At 52.4% G+C, this 19,760-nt stretch overlaps 1 protein-coding gene across 1 annotated transcript in view; it reads left to right on the top strand.

Moving 5' to 3' along the window:
• LOC139706451 (annexin A5-like) overlaps positions 1–19,760 on the top strand; it is a 43,770-nt gene that overhangs the window by 12,714 nt on the left and 11,296 nt on the right. Inside the window, exon 6 of the mRNA XM_071614714.1 lies at positions 19,067–19,158. Within this exon, the coding sequence (XP_071470815.1) occupies positions 19,067–19,158 (92 nt within the window). The remainder of the gene's footprint in view (positions 1–19,066; positions 19,159–19,760) is intronic.

The raw sequence follows: 19,760 nt of genomic DNA, 5'->3' as shown, positions 1-19,760 counted from the left end.
GCGTCTCTGATTTGATATCAAGCTCCTTGATCCATTTTGAATTCACTTTTGTGCATGGCGAGAGAAAGGGATTCAGTTTCATTTTGTTGCATATGGATTTCCAGTTTTCCCAGCACCATTTGTTGAAGATGCTATCCTTCCTCCAGTGCATGCTTTTAGCCCCTTTATCAAATATAAGATAGTTGTAGTTTTGTGGATTGGTTTCTGTGTCCTCTATTCTGTACCATTGGTCCACCCGCCTGTTTTGGTACCAGTACCATGCTGTTTTTGTTACTATTGCTCTGTAGTATAGTTTGAAGTCTGGTATCGCTATACCGCCTGATTCACACTTCCTGCTTAGCATTGCTTTTGCTATTCTGGGTCTTTTATTTTTCCATATGAATTTCATGATTGCTTTCTCTATTTCTACAAGAAATGCCGTTGGGATTTTGATTGGCATTGCATTAAACCTATAGAGAACTTTTGGTAATATCGCCATTTTGATGATGTTAGTTCTGCCTATCCATGAACAGGGTATATTTTTCCATCTTCTAAGATCTTCTTCTATTTCTCTCTTTAGGGTTCTGTAGTTTTCATTGTATAAGTCTTTCACCTCTTTCGTTAGGTTGATTCCCAAGTATTTTATTTTTTTTGAAGATATTTTGAATGGAGTGGTTGTCCTCATTTCCATTTCAGAGGATTTGTCGCTGATATACAGGACTGTGTTGAGGCAGCGTTTCCTGGTGGGAGCTCGTGGGCAGTGAAGCCGATCACCCCGAGCAGAGAGGGGCGGGCAGAGAGGGGCGGGCAGAGAGGGGCTGGCACAGCCCGACCCCCAGATTCACAGGCAGCTTTAAATTTGCCCTTAGGAGACAGTCTTAGAAATGCAAACCACAATTCCTGTGCATAAAAATCCATGAGTCATTTCTTCTAAAGGGCACCTGAGCTTGGGTGGCCCAGCAAAGAGCATTGAGCTGGGGGTCTCTTGGGGAACTCTGCCCAGTCCCCCACCCAACTGAATTTGCTGGTGCTCCAGGAACAAACTCAGTTCTTCTCCTGAACCTGGGGATATCAGTTCAGAGCGCTCAGAATTTTGCCCTATGTACCTGCTATAGAGACTTCAGTGGTTGCTGAGAGGCCCAGACCTGTTGCTTCTTGGGCCTATCATGCCAAAGGCCCTTGATGGCAGAAGGCCTCTCCTGGCCCTCGCTGGCTGGCGGGCTCATGCCGGGCTTGAGCTGCCTCTGCACTCCACGCAGAGTGGCTGGTGAAGGAGGGTGGACAGGCAGGGCAGGGAGTTGGGAGTCGGGGGGCCAGCAGCCTGAGGTTGAGGGGTGGGGGCTAGCCTCTTGGTGGGCTCCGTTCATGGGGTTTGGCAAAGACCCCTAGGAAGCACCTAGCGGTGGAGCCCAGGTTCTTTCCTGGTAGGGTCTGGTGGCTTAGAAAGTCCCCACTGGAAGTGGCTCAGCTACCCCTGGGATTTCTCTGGGAATTCCACCCTGGGGATCCTGCAGGTGCTGCCCCCTCCCCGGCCCCAGGTTTTGGTTTTCATCTTAGCAGTTCGAAGGCCTCAAGGAGGGTGGCTGTGAGGTGGTCCCTAGTGATGCCCGGTGGTCCCTGGTGATGCCCGTTGCTCCCCGCCCCCCAACATCTAGCAGAAATTCCTTGATAGGTGGCTTGCGTGTGACACCTACATGTTAGGATGCTCTTTTTTCAGTAGTTTTCAATTGCCATAAAGTACACATGTAAAACGCACTATGGCTAGGACCATTTGAAGTGCACTGTTGGGTACTAAGAGGCATGTGGTGGGTCCTTTCACATCGCCCCAGCTTTTCATCTTGCAGCTGAAATCTGCTCATTCAGTAGCTCCCCATTTCCCTCTCCTTCCTGCTCCTGGAAATCGCCATCCACTGTCTTTCTGACAGCTCTGGGGACCTCACAGACATGGAGTAACACAGTATGTGGTTTTTGGGGACCATCTTATTTCCCTTAGCATCACATCTCAGCTTGATCCGTGTTGTAGCACCCGGCAGGCTTTCCCTATTCTGAAGGTCAGGTGATACGTCCTCACCTGCTCATCCAGTCTTTCCTCAGTGGACCCCGAGTTGCTTCCACCTTTGGCTGTTGCGAGGAGCTATGAATTTGGGTGTGCAAATAGCATCTGAAGACCTTGCTTCCAATTCTTCTGGGTGCGTATACCTAGAAGTGGCATTGCTGGATCCCATGGTAATTCTGTACTTTATTTTTGCAGCAAACTTTTAAAATGTGATTGACCCCCCCCCCCCCCCAACACTTTTTTTGGGGGGAGAGGGGGTACTGGGGATTGAACTCGGGGGCACTCGACCACTGAGCCACATTCCCAGCCCTATTTTGTATTTTATTTAGAGACAGGGTCTCATTGAGTTGCTTAGCGCCTCGCTTTTGCTGAGACTAGTTTTGAACTTGCGATCCTCCTGCCTCAGCCTCCCGAGCCGCAAGGATGACAGGAGCATGCCAACAGGCACCCAGTCTGACCCCAACACCTCTGCAAGTAGTTAACCTCATCATTACTTGGGTCTGTGCAGGAATTCTTGCTTCCAGTTCACGTGTGAGTAAGCTAAGGCACAGAGAGGATAGGTGACTTCTCTGAAGGGAGGCAGCGAGTGGCAGAACTGAGACTGGCACTCGGGCTCCTGCCTCTTAGCTCGGTCCTCTCCACCTTTGTCAGCTCTGGTCTTCCTCTCATTCTCTTTCTCTGCCATCCTCTTGACAGCCCCAGGTTGTCTTGCCTCTTGGGACCTCAGTTTCTTCCTCTGTAGAATGGGCCTGTCCTGGGGCGCTCAGCCCCGGGCAGCTGTTGCATAGCGCTGTGCTCCCTGCGCACTTGCAGGGAGCGCTCTTTGGCTGAGCTAGCATCTGCTTCCCCATCTGGTCCCAACTTTTCCTTAATTACCCACTGAATTGGCTCTAACAAAACGCTGACAACTTGAATGAGACATTAGCAGATACATCAGTGCCCATGCCAGGGTCTCATGGGCTTTTCCAGGATGCGCCGAACCAGGGCCAAGCAAAAGCCCTTGTTCTGGGCTGGAGTCGTCGTCTTGGCTGAGTGGCAGGTGCCAGCCAAGGTACAGGGCTCCTGAAGCTCCTCTTAGGCTGGACGAAGGCTTGAGGCTGGGTCAAACCCTGGAAGCGAGAGTCCTCTCTGCAGCCTGCCGTGGGCCCGTCGCTCCCTCTTTCATTCCCGCTTACTGTCTCCGGGCTGCCTGGTTTTGTTTCTTCTCCACATTTCACACTGGTCCTGAAGCAGCTGGCCGTGTTCCACAGTGGGCGCAGTGTTGGGCATGGCCCGTCGTGCCTCCTGGGTGCCTTTTGGGGCTTGTTCTTTACATCTGCATAAAGGGGTCTTGCCAGACGCGAGAGGGTTCTCATTCTAAGTTCCTGCCGATATGAGGAGAAAGGCTAAGGCTTCCATTTTTGGGGGGGTGGGTGGCGGGATGGGGGTTCAGGGATTGAACTCAGGGGCACTCAACCACTGAGCCACATTCCCCAGCCCTATTTTGTATTTTATTTAGAGACAGGGTCTCACTGAGTTGCTTAGTCCTTCGCTGTTGCTGAGGCTGGCTTTGAACTTGAGATCCTCCTTCCTTAGCCTCCCAGGCCGCTGGGATTACAGGCGTGCGCCGTTGTGCTCAGCTCCACTTTTTCATTCTGAGTGGGGTAAGTAGAGTCAGGAGCCAACTCGGTGGAGGTGATGAGCACCGGCCCTGGAGCAGCCAGCCTGGATTGGAGTCTTGGCTCCACAACTTTCTCCCTGTGTGGCCCTGGAAAAGTTGCCGAACCTCTCTGTCTCCTCTTTTTTGATTGGAGATGGGACATGGTCAGAGGAACCCATAAGAGAATTAAATGAGGTAATACAGGTAAAGCACCAGGCACATAGTAGAACTTAACCGTGTGTCTTTTTAAGCTCAGGTGCGGCAGGTTAGTTACATCCAGCTTAGGGCCCGTGGCTGCCTTTGGCTCATGCACAGCCTTTCTTGCTTTGTTTAGTTTTTATCCCCATTTTCTCCACGAGCTGCGCTCCTTGTCTAGCTCCAAGCCATTCATTGTGATGTATGCAACGTGCATCTTTTTGTTTATATGTGTTCTTAGACGTGTGTACTGCTGTTTCATGAGATAAGTTAAATATTTGTATAAAGGATGTGCAGCTTTAGATCACATTCTCTTCTTTATTTTTGTCCCTCAGCTCCAAGTTTCTGAGCTCCACCCACGCGATTTGCAGGTACTGGGTGAAGCCACCAGTTCACCCCTCCACCTCTCACCACATTTCACTTCGTACCCCACCCCCAAGGTTCTCCAGGGGCCCAGTCCAAAATCCAGCATCTGAAGTGGGCCAGAATCTGAAAACTTCTGAGTGAGGACAGACTTGGATTTTGGAACATTTCAGATTTTGGAGTTCGGTATTAAGGAGGCTCAGCTAGTCAAGCCTGTGCCGATACTTCAAGATCTGGAAAAACTCCAAAGCCTCAGTCTTGTCTGATCCCAAGTGTTTTGGGTAAGGGATCCTCGGCCTGCACCCTACAGATGGAACCAGTCCCCTTCAGGTGGGTGTTTTGGCTGGGCCTAGCTGTCCCGAGGTCGGGACCAGAGAGCCAGTGCTTCTGTGGCGCTGGCCTCGGTGATGAGTGCCTAGAGGCTTTTGTACCTTTATTTAATTCCTCTCACCCCAGACGAAGCTGCAGGGAGCAGCTGGGTGCAGGTTCCTGCGTGGTTCCTGAGACCTTTTACCCCCTGTGTACCCAGGGTAGAATGTAGGATGGAAAGAAATAGAGAGTATTGGAAGGAAGCAGAGGAAATGGGTGCTCTCGGACTCTGAATGGAGCGAATCACTAACAGGACTTGGCCCGTTAATGAGTGGTCTGAGGGTCGGCCTTGAACTCCAGCTAAGGACCAGTTTTGCTTTTTACGTGTTTTGACTTGAAACCGTATGAATACACACTGTTTAAAACCGTCCATGAAATGGGGTGTACCTGACCCAGAAGTACAGAATGAGATGGGAAAGGTGCATTCCCGTTGCTGCCCGTCCCCCAGAGCCCGGTTCTGGGAGGTAAGCCCTGCGACTGTGCATACACCAGGCTTCCAGTCGACAAGCACAAATGCGAGCCATTTGTATTGGATTACAGCTTAGCTTTTCTCACCTAATAGGATGTCACAAGGTCATTCCACGTGAGCCCCAATAAATCTGCTTCCGTGTTTTTTTTTTTTTTTTTGGTCTCAGTGCTCAATATTCCATGGTAAGGATCAACCATGGTTTATGGCTCCAGTCCCCTCTTGGTGGGTGTTCTGCTGTTGGAACCAGGGAGCCAGTGCTTCCCGTGGCGCTGGGATGAATCCCTGTGGCTTTTGTACTTCTTCCTTTGGCCTTTGTGATTCAGAGATGTTCTTGCTGGCTCTAGAATTCTGGGTTGATAGTTGCCCCTTCCCCATCTCAGCACTTGGAAGGCGGCTTCACTGCCTCCTCGTTTCTGATGAGCAGTTGGGTATAACTCTCGCCTTTGTTCCTCTCACGTAATGTTCTTTTAGTATTTTCTGTCTCACATTCAGCACTGGACTAGGATGTGCTCTGGGTAGTTTCAAAAAAGTTTCTTCTACTTCGAGTTCATTGCACTTTTGGGTTCTCTGGCTTTATAGTTTGTACCAAATTGGGAAACTCGGGACGTTATTTTTTCAGATCTTCTTCTCTGCGCCCTCATGGGTGTGAGTGTTGGGCCCTTTGCTTTGTCCCGAGCTCACAGGTGCCCTGTGATGTTCCCCACCTTCCCCTTCTGTTTTATTGTTGGTCCATTCCGCGCCTGTACGTCCTGGGTCTTCGGCTCTTTCCTGCCTGGTTTGTTCTTAATGCTGCCCGGTGGCTGGCTTTACCCCAGGCCCCTGTGTTTTCGCCTCTGCAAGTTTGGTGCGGGGCTTTTTCATACGCTTGCGTCTCCGTGACACGCCTGGTTCTGTCCGCCTTCTGGAGTGTGCGGGGTGTGTTTATGATAGCTATTTCACTGTACTCGAATCAGTTATTTATGTCATTTTTGAGTCTCTTTCTGTTAATTGATTTTTCCACTTCTTTCAGGCGTAATAATTTTTGATTGACAGACATTGTAAATTTTACTTTGTTTGGTGCTGGTTGTTTTGGTATTTCTTTAAATATTTTTGTGCAGTGTTTTGTTATTAGTGGAGTATTAATCGCCTGTGGCTGCTTTAACAGATCATCACGAGCTTAGTTGCGTAAAACAATGCAAACTCAGGATCTTATACAGTTGCGGGCCGCATAAGGATGGAGATAACTTCTGAGAAATTTGTCCTAAGCGATTTTTTTCATTGTGTGACATCATAGGGTGTACTCTCACCACATGAAATGGGGTAGCCTAGCACACACCTGGCTGTGTGCAGGATAGCCTGTTGGTCTTGGGCTGCTAATTGGATGCTGTAGGTGGTTATGACACCGTGGTAAGTATTTGATCTAAGCGTAGAACAGGTGCATACAGGTGCAGACACGGAAAGGTACAGTGAAAGCTAAAAGTGGTGCCCACGTAGGAGGCCCCTCCACGAGTGGAGCTTGCAGGCTGGGAAGTTGCTCCGGGTGAGTCGGTGGCTGCATGGCGAGGCCGGGACGTGACATGTGTCACTGTACACTCTATAAACACCACACTCAGGCTACCCTGCATTTGCTTCTCATAAATCTTTCTCCAATAACAAATTAACCTTAGCTTAGTGTCACTTTCTTACTTTATAAACTTTTCATTTTTTAGAACTGCTTTTGACCTTGCCATAACACTTGGCTTAACACGTAAAGGCGTTAACATAGCCGTCCAAAGGTAGTCTTTCTTTATGTGCTCCCTCTGTAAGCTGTTTTCTGTTTTTTACATTTAAAATTTTTATTTTATTGTGTGAGCTTTTTTTGTTAAAGGTGAATACACAAACACACTCAGGCTGCGGACCTACACAGAGCCAGATCCTCAGTGTCACTCGTCTCCCTCCTGCACATTTTGTCCCCCTGGAAGATCTTCAGAGTTAGTCACAACACATGGAGCTGTGGTTTCCTGTGACAATGCCTGTATCCTTTTGGAACCTCCTGAACGGCTTGCCTGAGGCTGTTTTACAGTTAACTGTTTGTTTGTTTGTTTGTTTTTAAGTTGACCGTGTGCACTCTAGAACAGTGATAAACTGTGATATGGTAGATTCATACACCGGTAACCGTCGCTACCGTCATTACCCATTACCGAGTGCCAGGTGCTGTGCCTACGTGGTTTCGTGCGCTAGGCGTTTGTACAACTGGTGGCTCAGTAGGCCTGTCCACCCAGCGTCCCCCGGGAGTGAGTGGTATGTGACTTTAGATAGTTACGGTGGCTACGGTCACTAGGCAGGAGGAATTTTCCAGCTCCTTCATGACTTATGGGGCCACTGTCATACACACAGTAGGACAGAAACATCTGCCATTGACCAAAATGTCCTGGCGTGGTGCTTGATGGTGGTTCTGGAGGTCGGAAATCTGAAACAGGCCTCACCGGTCTAAAGTCCAGCTGCATCCGGGCTTCCAGCAGCCCAAGGGGAGAATGTGTCCCTTTCCAGCTTCTAGGAGCGACCCCCTTCCTGGGCCAGTCTCTCCGTTGCTTCCTTCAGAGTCGGGGACACTGTCCTTCCCAAGCAGTCGTCTCTTTGGTTCTCTGTTGTGCCTTCCTCTCCCATTTAGAGGGACCCTGCGTTGGGCCTGGCTGAGCAAACCAGGAGTTGTCCCCTTCCCGAGGCCGCCCGAGGAGGGGCTCGGGCTCCGTGTGCTCATCCTGACTCGTGGTTGTGGACATCAGGATCTGGGTGTCGTGGGGCACTGCTGTGATCACCGCAGTGGTCCAATGACTGGGAGACGGCGCCGTCTATCCAGGGCGTGCTCTGGGGCTCCCACCAAGCAGCCTTTAGGATTGAACAGGGGGGTGGGCACCACAGCTGGGGGCACGTCTGGCTCACTGTCCACTTTTGTGCTGTCCCTGGTGGCTTTCATTCCGCAGTGACTCGCAGAGCGTTTGCACTGTGACCCTTCTCAGGAGAAGTGTCCAGCCCCTGGTCTAGGGGTACCTGCCCCCCATTCAGAGTGCTCAGCCCAGGTGTGGTGGAGAACTCTGGCCGTGTTTGTGCCCCCAGTTGCAGTGCGGGCTCCCTGCTGGTCCCTGCTGCAGTCCCCACGCTGCTCTTGCACAGGGGCTGCGTGCGCTCAGCGAAGCGGCTGCACCTTCGCTCCAGACTCTGACCGCGTCCTGCCTTCCTCAGATCTTAACTCTGTCTCCCTAGGGCAGGGGGACCCCTGGGCTGGCCTGGCACCCCTCCCTGCCCTGCAGCCTCCAACTTCTCTAGGCGGCAGGCAGGGACAGTTGGAGGGCCCAATTGGAGGGCTTTGCTTCTTATAGGAGTTAGTGTCACCTGTTTCCTGGTGGCCAGCAGTCACCGTTTCCTGTGCTTCGTCCCTCGTTTCCGAGTTGTGGAAGGTGGTGGTGAATCTGGACCCTTGCACTTCAGTGTGATTTAAGGCCACAGGTGCTTCTTAGGTCAGTGTCATCTTGCACTTAGGAGGGCACTTCTGGAAGTCACACACTGGAAGAGGCAGCGTGTTGTCATCCACGGTGTGTTTTAACGATATCACCAAAGTGGCCCTTGGGAAAGCTGGGCCTTTGAGCTGTATACCTTTGAGAATCCCATTCTAACAGCAGGGGCTGTGGGGACACGTGATGAACAGGACGCTGCTTGGCGCTCTGTGGGAACATGCCAGGGTTTATGGGCTCTAAGAAGGGCTTCTGCTGGGGCGGGGGGGGGTGCCCACCTGTCACCCCAGCTCCCCCCGGAGGCTGAGGCAGGGGATCCTGTGTTCAAGCCCAGCCTGGGAAACTTAGTGAGGCCCCCAGCAGCTTAGCAAGACCCTGTCTCAAAATAACACTAACAAAAGGGAAAGGCTTCCGGCCGCTTCCCCTTGGCCTGGGCCTCCCGTGGTGGCCGTTTGGTCTTCCCGTCTACTCGCAGGCTCCATAGTCCTGTTGTCACAGGAGACATTGTAGGACTGTTGTTTCCTTAGCAATTGAGGGTGGCGAGGTGGGGGTGGGTGCCTTCCTTCAGACCACTCTTCTCTGTCCTGGTGTCTTCTGAGCATCTACAAATGCCAGAGAGTGTCCCAAGGGCTTCAGGCGTCCATCGTGAAATCATGTAATTTCCCACCACAACCGAGGCAGCTCAGGATGGAACAGAATCACACTGCTGATTCCCAGCAATGGAAGTTTCTCTTTTTTCTGCCTTTAAACCTAATCTGCCAGTTCATACAACAGACTCTCCATTTTAATCAGGACCCCTTAGTTTGCAAGTGATGGAAACTCACGTCAAGCTTGCTGAAGCCAACGGGGACGTACCCTGTGTACCTCCTCCAAGTCCAGGCCTGGGTTAGACGTGCAGATCAGGTCCGAGAAGCCCCCCTCCTCTCCGCTGTTTGTTTCCTGCCATGGCCAGACCAGCCCTGCCCCGGCCGTGGTGGGTGGACGAGGCTGCAGCAGTGCCAGGCACGTGGCTCCCCCGAGAGGGACGTCCTGCTGGAGAGAGGGCTTCCAACAAGAGTCCCAGGGGAGGCTGTCGCTGGCCCAGCACGGGTCACAGGCTCATTCACTGCTGGTCATGGCACCAGGAGGGTGTGTGGTTCCGACTGAGTGGGTCTGGGTGGTTGGATTCCCCCTTGGCGTTGGGGGTTTTGAAAGCTCTTCAGAGGGTGGGCTCCTGGCAGGGTGAGTAGCTCTGTGCTGGTCGAGGGGTGCCGTGTAGGCAGAGACAAAGCCCTGTGCTCTGCACCCCCTTGTCCTCTGCCAACGTGGGCCTCGGACTCCAGTGGCTCAGTGTGGTTGTCTTGCTGGGCAGCCTTGGCTTGACAGTGTCACTCCGCCCACCTGGGTCCTGGCCATCCACTGTTCTCTCTCTCGTCATCTTGGGCAGGAACTTTGTCCCCAGGATGGGGCTTCTTGGCAGCTCCTCTCTCTGGAGCAGACTCTGGCTCAGAGCTGCACGGTGTGAGCTCCGAGCGGATTGTGGGGGAATGTCAGGCTGCGACTTTCAGTGTGGAGCCAAGTCCCAAGCGCCAGGTAGGCTGAGCTGCTCCAGGCGGTTCAAGTTGGGAGAGCAGAGGGATTAGGGAGGGGTGGTGGCGGAGGTGTTGTGTGTTGACAGAGGAGCCGGTGACACTGTTCTGTGCCCCTTGTGAGGCTCTTGAACGGAGGCTGGGCCCTTACTCAGTGATTGGCAGCAGGTCGGGGCACCCCCACGCCCCCTCCTACGTCGTTAATAGAGCAGCACTTTTCAGAGGGTGGTCCAGGGCCCTCTGTGTTAGGGCCGCTAGGCAGCCTCTCCAGGGCTGGTCCCCTCCCAGGCGTGGCATTTGTGAACCCCTGGGAGGTGCGTGTGAGATCCTCGCACTGAACGAGCTCTGCAGGCAGTGCTGTCACACGTGAAGGGGAGAGCTGCTGGGAGATGACTGTCCCCGGGTAGCGGGGGTGTCTGGGAAAGGACTCTCCCTCCTTTGATGGGACCACGTGAGGGATTCTCTAGTTTCAAGCAGTTCTTTCGTTCCTGTTGCTGCCTTTCGGGATAATGGCAGAGTCACTGTTGGGGGACAGGCCTGAAGTGGGGGGGTCCCTTTCTGGAAAGGTGGGCATCGTTATTTTCATTTAGCACTTTCCACGTCTCAAGATGTAACAACATGACAAGAAAGGGTGACACACCGGGAGCGACCCTGCTTGCTAAGAAGCCCCAACCCCCGAAGCAGTGACACGTGGCACCAGCCATGTTAACTGGGAGGCTTCGGCAACCACAGGAGCCCTTTGGTCTGGGGAAGCTCGGGGACTGGTGTGACAGCACAGCTCACTTGCTCGTAAGTTAAGACCTTAACACTTTGTAGAGAAAATCATCATTTTTACCCACTACAAGATTTCAACACCCTTTTAAGCCGTTTGTGAGTGAAGTCTTACCCCGGAGCTGATGCTATTGAAGAGAGACAAGGGATTTTTTTTCTTCAAATTAAGGACGTAGGGGCCCGGGCGTCACACCGCCAGGCAGGAGCTCTGTGTTGGCCTGCCCTGCCCGTAGGCCTGTGTTCTGTGACAGTATCAGAAAGTGGACTAAGATCCCCTTCCACTCCCCTACCCCACCAGAAAAATAAAAGCTGAGGTCTCGTCCGTGTGTCTCCTGAGCATCCTCCCTGCTGACTGCTCATCTTTCAGCCTCTGCCTGGACCTTTCTGGGGAAGGACACTCAGTGCTCCTTTCTGCGCTCCTTTCTGGTCCAGGTCTGTAGGACTTCACTGCACTGTCACTTCCCGGGTTCAGCACCACTCGTCCACCTGGGCCAGCGCACATGGTAGGGCCAGTCACCGCTGGGCTGCAGTGGGAGTGAGGAGCCTGGGGTTTGAGAGGCCTTTGCTGTGTGGCCCAAGCATGGGAACTCTCCCTCTCTGAGCTTTGGCTGCCTCACTTGGGAAAGGAGTCGTTGGAGGTGATGGTCTTTTCACCGGTTACCATTGTGTGATGCTAAAGGGAGACCAGGGTATGGCCAGGCACCTGGCACCCACAGTCCAGGTTGTTCTGGGACAGACAGCTTGCTGGCTTCTGCTTGGAGGTCAGGGGCTGGACACTCTGTGCACCCTTGTCCCTCTGGGTCTGTGTGCAGCACTGGGGCTTTGGTGACAGGTGTGGACAGGTGTAGTGATGAGGAGGAGAAGCAGCCCTATGACCATGGCCCTTCCTCCCACAGTCCTTCACACCCTTCCTTTGCCAACATGGGCCCTGCCACATGGCTCCCTCAGGAAGGATGGAGAGATGAACAGGCCGTCCTACCCTCGGCAAAGTGGTGACGCAGGACACCCCATCGACATCCATAAGCCCGTCCGTGGGGTGGGCTTCAGGAAGCGGCCCCTCGGGCACTCGGATCTGTGATCTGCCTCGCAGGAGGTGGGGACTCCAGGTGTGCACACTGAGGCTCCACAGAGTTGCCAAAGAAATAAGGAACGTCCCGTGTTGTCCCAGAAGAGGAGTGGGGATTCACCAAGCCCTGTGCTTTGGTGACCCGTGTCCCCGTTACCACATTCGGAAATCCGCCGTGAGCGCGGATGAGAACTGCCTGCTGACGGCCAAGTGAAATCATAAAATGAAAAACAAAGAAGGGGGGGATCCTGTGACCTTGGATCATCGTGCCCCTCCTATCCCCCAGGAGCCTGCCATCGCGATGGGCTTCTCCCGAGATCGTCCAGGAGGCTTGCCCAGTGCTCACAGGGTGTTGTGTGCTCACTCCATCGTGTGGGGGAGGCCCCCTGGGGGGGGCTTGCTGGCCAAGGTGGAAAGCCATGCTGCCTGAGGCTCAGGGCTGGGCAGCGGCTTGGCAGCAGGAAGTGCTCCTTCCATCCAGCCTCTCCAGCCCCTGGTGCCGGGATGAAGGATGCCCCCATCCCACACCCTGCCCATGATACCCACCGCAGCCCAGCCTGGGTTGTGCCCTCTACCCGCATGCCGTCCCTGTCCCTGCCATACTAAGGGGCGCTCCTGGAGGCTCTGCGATCCCCGCGTCCACGCTTGTTCATGCTGTCCCTCCTGCCTGCTGAGCCTCCCGGCCAGCCAGGTCCTAATCCTAGGCTGGTGTTTGTTCACCTGGTTCCTGTTCTGCACTTGGTAATTACTGATCCTGCCGAGGCCACTTGCCATGAGCCAGCTGGGCTGGACCTGCTGCCCAAGCCCAGCTTCAGGAGCTTAGAAGTTCCTGGAAGCTGACTTATTACTGGCCTGCTAATGAGCAGTCTCTGCCCACCAGGTGTGTTCAGGGGGCTGCGCTGCTCCAAGGGTGTCCTCTTTCTTGGGTCAGGCTCCTCAGGGTTGTTTTTTCTCTCAATTTGTCCTGTTATGTGCTGGGGAGAAGTCACTGTCATGAAGTGGTCATCTGAGAGCACCTCCCTTCCTCCCTCCATGCCGCAGTGCAGCGACAGGGACACGCTGGCCCCAGAGCCCAGAAGCCCATCTCCTGTTAGGGGAGCTTTCTGGGTTGCTGGGGGTCAGACCCAGGGCCCCTCAGTGCTAGGCAGGCGCTCGGCTGGCCCACTCCCAGCGCAGACTGTCTGCTCTCCAAGCAGTGCTTCTCGCAGGACCTTTCTGTTTTATTTAAAACAACAAAACATGTTTGTCTTCCTTTAATAGAGTAGCAAGTGCTCTTTATGGAAAAAGTTGGAAAACACCAAACAGTATGAGGAAGACAGCAAGCCAGTTGCGGGTCCGTCCCATGCGCTGACACTGGACATTTCAACCCTTTGCCTTCTAGATGTTGGTTTTGACCAGCGGGCGTAGAGGCACCATCCAGTTCTCTCCTTGTCCGGAGACCCCTCGGTATCACAGGATTTGTGCTCCTCCTGCTGTTTCTGACTGTAGGTCCCCTGTGCGATGGCTGTATCCTCATTTGCCCAGCTGGTCCCTATCTGGGGAATTTTTTGCTGGTCCCCGTTTTTCTCCATCATAAATAATACTGTGAAGGACATGGTGTAAGTGAATCGGTTTTCATGTTTTGGATTGTTTCTCAGTCTTTTTAATCTAGAAGGAACTTCACCCATGACCCAGACCACTTCTTCTCTGACTTTAGCTGGTTCTGGAGTCCCCTGGGTGGACACTGCTGGGCCCGCTCTGGAGATGGTGTGTGAGCAGGTGTGGCAGGGCCCGAGAGTCTGCATTTCCAGTGCGGCTCCGGCTTGCTGTGGCCTGCACTGTGAGTGCAGGAGTCAGCCTCTCCCTTTCCTGGGAGGGAGGTTGAGGCTAGGGACAGAGGAGGGTGTGGGGTGGGGGGAGCGGGCATTGGCCAGGCCAGGCCAGTGAGTGGCTCCCATGCTGCTGCCCCATCACCAGGGGATCCTCCAGGAAAGAGTGTGGTCCACATAAGGGGATTTTCCCCTTGGAAATTTTATTAGGATCAGATTCCAGAAGCTCTGGCCCTACAGATCCAGGCACAGAGGTGATCTTCTGCCCAGATCCTGGGTTTTGGAAGGAAACTGCATGGGACTGTGGTGAACTGTCTTATGTGAGAGTGAGTGACAGCCTTTCTGGGATGTGAGGGGTTAAACAGGCGACTGCCAGCCTCCCCCGAGCCAAAGGGGGAACTCAGGAGTAAGTAGTGACTGCCTAATTAATTCAGTTAAACTACTTTATAAGCTCCGCTGGTGTCAGTAAATTGTTAAAGTCTATTAAAAAATCAGCAGAACGTGATGAGGGTTTGGGGACGCCTTGTCTTCCTCCCCCATCGTGGGATGTGTTCAAGCAGGGACCGAGGGGTGTCAGAGGCCGGTGCCACCCCTGGCCTGCTGTGTGCGCATAGACAGATCCCAGCCTCTCGGGTCTCAGTTTCCCCCTCCGTCTGGCTTGCGCTGGACCCTGGACCGGCTTTAGGAATACCCTGGTCAGGTCAGGATAACGATGGCTAAGCCAGCCCCTGACGAGGTGATGTCTCAGTCACCAAAGTCCGGGATCCCAGAGGCTCTCAAGACCTGGCAGACCTGGGTTGGGGGTTCTCCTCACATCTTCGGGAACAAACCGCATTCCACTGGGAAGAGCCAGGGTGAGGCCGGGGTGGTGCCTAGAGGTGCCCTGGGAACCCCGGTCCTGAGGAGCTGCCTGCTCAGGAGTTTGTGACCTGCACTTGACCTTTTCGGGAGAAGATTTGCTAAGGAAAATGCTAGTGTAAACAAGATCTTCAGGGGCAGAGGCTAAGGTGTGTGAGGAGTCAGACTATTTTTAAGCCTTTGGAAAGCTCCCCCTGGAATATAAACACTATGCTAATTATAAAAACACCTTTTCTGTTCAAAACTGGTGTAAACAGGGTGGGGGGTGGGGCGGGGAGTTAAACAGAGGCGAAGCCGGAGTCTGGCCACAGTGGAGGGTTTTAGTTGCTCATTTGAAACATTCTGAGTTCCCACTTGTTGTGACGCCTGGCTGCAGTGGCAGCGGTGGACACATATTCTGAGACTCTGACCCTTTGGAGGGAGCAGCCCCCTTGTCTCTCCACTGCTGGCCCCTGCCCAGCGCCTGTGCCCCTGAAATCTGCACCCCTGACTCTTGAGAACCCCTCTCTGCTGTGTTTTCAGAACACAGCTAGGCGTCAGATGGCTCATCTCTTTGCATTTAACTGTAAAGGAAATTCTTAGCAAAGCTTTCAAAGAGAACCATTTGAACAGCCACAACCGTTATTTAACGAGCACCTTCTGTGTGTCAGGCTGTGTGCGAGGCGCTGGGACCCAGAGCTGAGCAAAACTACCTCCTGGCCTCCTGCCGCTGGGCACTGCTGGGGGCTCTTGAAGATGTTTCCTGGCACCAGCCAGGTGTCACCAGAGCTGCTGTCCTGAGCTGGACCCAGGTGGAGGTTTCCTCGACAGCAGAAGTGATCCTTGCCCTTGGTCCCTGCTCTTGTCAGACGTGGCGTGAAGGGCAGGGTGAGCTCTGGAAGGCTGGCCCTCCACTCCCTCGAAGCTCTAGGGCTGGTGACCGTGACGAGGAAGGGAGAGGTGGGGAGGGCAACAGGTGCCTGTCAGCAGAGGTGTGCGACCTTGTGGTGGTTCATACTGAGACAGGTGTGGGGAAAGAGAGGCCATCCCAGGCTCTAAGGAAGAGATGATAATTAGCTGAGGCTTTATATGCAAATGACATTTCAAAATGCTTAAAAATATCTTCTGTGGGAGGCTGAAAATAGCAGGTGGTCTATTTGGCAGGAGGCTTTGGGGAGTGGTGAGACATAGGGCTGCGAGTGGGGTGCAGGGGAGGGGGCACAGAGGTCGGGAGATGGTGGGCAGACACACACAGGCTAGGCGTCCTTGGGAGGACCCGGAAAAGCAAGTGGAGAGCTTTGCTAGCCAAGGAACTGAATGTGACCAGGCCTTAAGTCCCACGAGGACACGGTGTGTCTGTTGTGTTAGTCACTGTGACCTCAGTACCCAGGCACAGCAGGTGCTTCAGAAATATTGGTCGAGTGAAGGGACTTAGTATCTACTGCATTTATCTGTGGCACCCCTGTGAGGAGAGTTCCCTTGTGCTATCGAAGGCGGCTCCTCTCAGGGATCCTCAGAGGGGGGGAGAGTGTGTGTTTTGGAGTGAATCACAGCTACACCAGAAAGCTTTATTTTTTAATTTTTTTTTTTTGCAACAGTGCTGTGAAATATTGATCAATTTGATTCCATTGTATGACCTAGGGACAATTTTATTAGCAGAAAATATGATCGTGCTGTATGACTGCAATAAAATATCACCACCACGAGCCCAGGCCCAGAAAATGAGCCAGGCTGACGATGTGGCTGGACTGGTCGAGTCCACGTCTTTTTAGTTTGCAGTTGGTTCCTTTGTGGTGCTCATGAGGAGCTCGTCACAGATAGGAGGTGACAGGTCCAGTGGAGAATTTATAGAAGAAAGGCCTAAAACTGAATTTAGTTTTGACTTCTAATTAGTGTCTCTTGCAATCAGCAAATGTCCACCGTGTCTGAGTCACAGTCTAGCCTGGAATCCGCCCCGTGGAAAGCGGGAGCCTGAGGGGTTTGAGCAGAGAGTCCTGGCTGAGGAAGGAGGATCGGTCTCTCACCAGATGGGCATGTAACTGTGGAGAGCGGGAATCATGCAGGTGGCAGAGGCCCCAGGGTGACCCCCACCAGGAACGGAGGACTGCTGATCCTTTGGTGGGAACCAGAGCATCTTGCCTGGCCGGCTGTGGTGCTGGGTGGCTGTGGTGCTGGGTGATGGGACACACAGTGCCTCCATGCAAGCCAGCCTCTCTGTCTGGTGTTCACCTGGAGAGGCACAGAGGCATTCCCGTTCTGCAGGACGCACTGGCTGTTGGGTTTCTAGGAAAATGGGAGGGTCTTCTTAGGGCCAGTTCAAAAAGTTTTAACTTTATGTACTGACTTTAGGACTTAATCCCCCCGAAGATACAACTCAGATGTCCTTGGGTGGCTGAGCTTACTGCTTGATCAGGAGGAACAGGGCAGGGAGCAGGGAATGGGGTGGCCAGCGGGGAGGTTGGCCAATGGAGAGGTTGGCCCGGCTCAGTTTGGCCTTGTTTTTCTGTTATGCTGGGCACTGCAGCCTCAGGGCCTTTGCACCAAGGCTGCTCCTCTGCCCCAGCTATTTTACTGGCTCATTCTCTCCTCTGGCTTATCTCCCTTCTTCCTCCTTTCAGTAAGTCTTTTCTTAAGTGCTACTTAGACCCTCTGTATCCTTTTTTGGCTTCATTTTTCTTCATGGCACCATGTAGGGGGATTTTTAACCTTTTTAAAAAAGAAGACAGATACTTCTCTATCTTCCCCCTTCTCCTTGAATGTAAGTTTTGTGAGGGCAGGGTTTAAGTTTTTTTTTTTTTTTATTTTCAACTTTGCAGTTTGAAAGAATTTATAAAAACTTGTAAGAATAATACCCGTCCCCCCCCCCCCAAAAAAAAAATACCAAGAGTTTCCATCCCCTCTCACTGGTGTTAACCTTATATAATGATGAGATAGTGCTCAAGTGACTGTGAACTTAATACCGGAAATTCCAGGTGCAGTATCCCTCCTCTGAAATGCTTGGGACCAGAAGTCTTTCAGATTTAGAAGCACATCAGGTAGTTTTTTGGATCTTGGAATATTGGTACAGAGTTTACTGTTTGAACATCCCAAATTTGAAAATCAGAAAGGCAAAATGCTCCAAAATCCAAAACTTGACTGTTTGTGGCTGAGTATTTTCTCAGGCACACGCGTATACTTTTAAAAGTTTTGGATTTGGGATCGTTTGGGAGTTCTAGTTTTTGTGGACTGGGGTGCTCAATCTGTAACCCAGTGCCACAGATTAACCTACAAACCTTACTCAGATCTCACCAGTGGTCCCAGAATGGCCACTCCCACGTTGCGTCGAGTGCTCTTGGCTCCTCAGTCTCCAGCATTCTGGGACGTTGTTCCTTGACTTTTCTTTGAATTTTAAGTTCTTGACCCCTTTGTAGAGTTCCCGCAGGTTACTTTGTAGAGCGCCCCTCCTGGATTTGGCAGGTGGTGTTGGATGACCAGGTTGTGCCTTCTGGGGGAGCGGCCTGGCTGTGAGGCTGTCTGCCCCCTCCCCAGTGCCTCACGTTGGTGGTGTTAACTTTGAACGCTTGGTTGAGGGGCTGCCTGCCAGGTTCCTCCTCTTTGAGAAAAGTTATTCTCTTACCCTTTGTATTAATAAGTATTTTGTGGGCAGATACTTTGAGACAGAGCCAGTATCTTGTTACTGTTTGTTCTCTAATTTTAGCATCTGTCCTGAGATGCCCCATCACTGGCCTGGACCCAGCCTGCTACCCCCAAGTCTCCCACGGTCAGGCACCACCTCATGGAGGCCCAGTCCTGGAGGTGGTGTGAGTGTGTAGTGACACACCCCGTCCTCAACACCAGTGTTCTCTGTTCCCCTTCACATCCACCAAGTACATCTCCCCTGCCCCACTGTAGATGGACCCTGCCTCCTCAGAGGTTATGGATGCTGGGATGGGGTGGACAATCAGGAGAAGAGAGACCAAGAAGAACTAGGAAGCTCCCTAAGAGTGAGGTGGGGAGACACGGAGGTGAAGTGGAGAAGGGTGGGACGGGGTGACTGGCTTGCAGTGGCACAGGGAGCGTGAGAGAGAATGAGCTGGGAGAGAGGCAGAGGGGCAGTGGGGGTCGGGGGTCAGAGGAGAGAGAGGAGGCACAGCAGAGAAGGGTCCTTGAGCAGAAAGATGGGTTTGCCGCTGTGATGCCTGATGCAGGTCAGTTGGGCTGGGCTGAGGGTGCTCAGATGCAGTGAAACAGGGTTTCTGGGTGTGTCTGGGATGAGCAAGGGAATGAGGCCAGTGCAGGGGGTTGCCTTCACCAGTGAGGGTGGCCATCCTCCAACATGGGGTGTCTGAAATGAACAAAAGAGGTGTAAGAAGGGTGGGCTTGTTCTGTGCTTGGAAGGGGGCATTCATCTTCTCCTCTCCCCAAACATTGGGGCTTCTAGTTCTTGGGCTTTTGAAAATGGACTGCAATTAAGACCACTGACTCCTCCGTTCACAGGCCTTCAGGGTCCAGGTAGAAGGACCACTGGCTCTCCTGGGTTTCCTGCTTACAGAGGGTAGATCTTGGACCTTCTTAGTCTCCCGGATCATGTGAGTTACTCCCTCATAATAAATGTCTGGGGTTTTTGTCTCCATATCCTTTTGGTTCTGCTTATCTGAAAATCCCAATAGAGGCACTTTTTAAAATTTCAAGTTACTTTCCATTTTAAATTTATTTTTTCGGATTGAGATTGCTATCCCATGGTTTTACAGTTTTAAAACATTCAATATTCTTTGGGGGTAGGACACTTGGCTAGCATGCATGAGGCCCTGGGTTCAATCCCCAGCATCAAAAAAGCAAGCAAAAATTCTTTGATGCTTAGTAATTGTGTATGATTTCAGTGTGCCCTTGGTGAAGCTAGTAATGCTTCTTATATTAACAGTCAAAACCTAGTTTAACCAGTTACTCTAATGCTCAATGATTTTCTTTTCCCTGTGATCTGTTAAGTTGGTGGGCTATGAGCTAGTCTCCAGGTGAGAGTATGTTCTCTTCAAATTTCCCAATCCTCCTCCTGCAGATGTTGAAGGATGAACTGGATTAGTGTGGAACCTTATTCCAGCAGAGATGTATGTTCGTGAAGCATAGAGTAACTTCCATAGGAAACCCTCTTTCATGCTGTGCAGTACCAACGACCAGGTCTTCTCACTTTATA

This window comes from Marmota flaviventris, chromosome 7 (assembly GCF_047511675.1).
Source record: "Marmota flaviventris isolate mMarFla1 chromosome 7, mMarFla1.hap1, whole genome shotgun sequence".
In the NCBI taxonomy this organism is placed as follows: domain Eukaryota; kingdom Metazoa; phylum Chordata; class Mammalia; order Rodentia; family Sciuridae; genus Marmota; species Marmota flaviventris.
The sequence above is the reverse complement of the archived record's forward strand: the minus strand, read 5'-3'. Positions and strand labels throughout refer to the sequence as shown.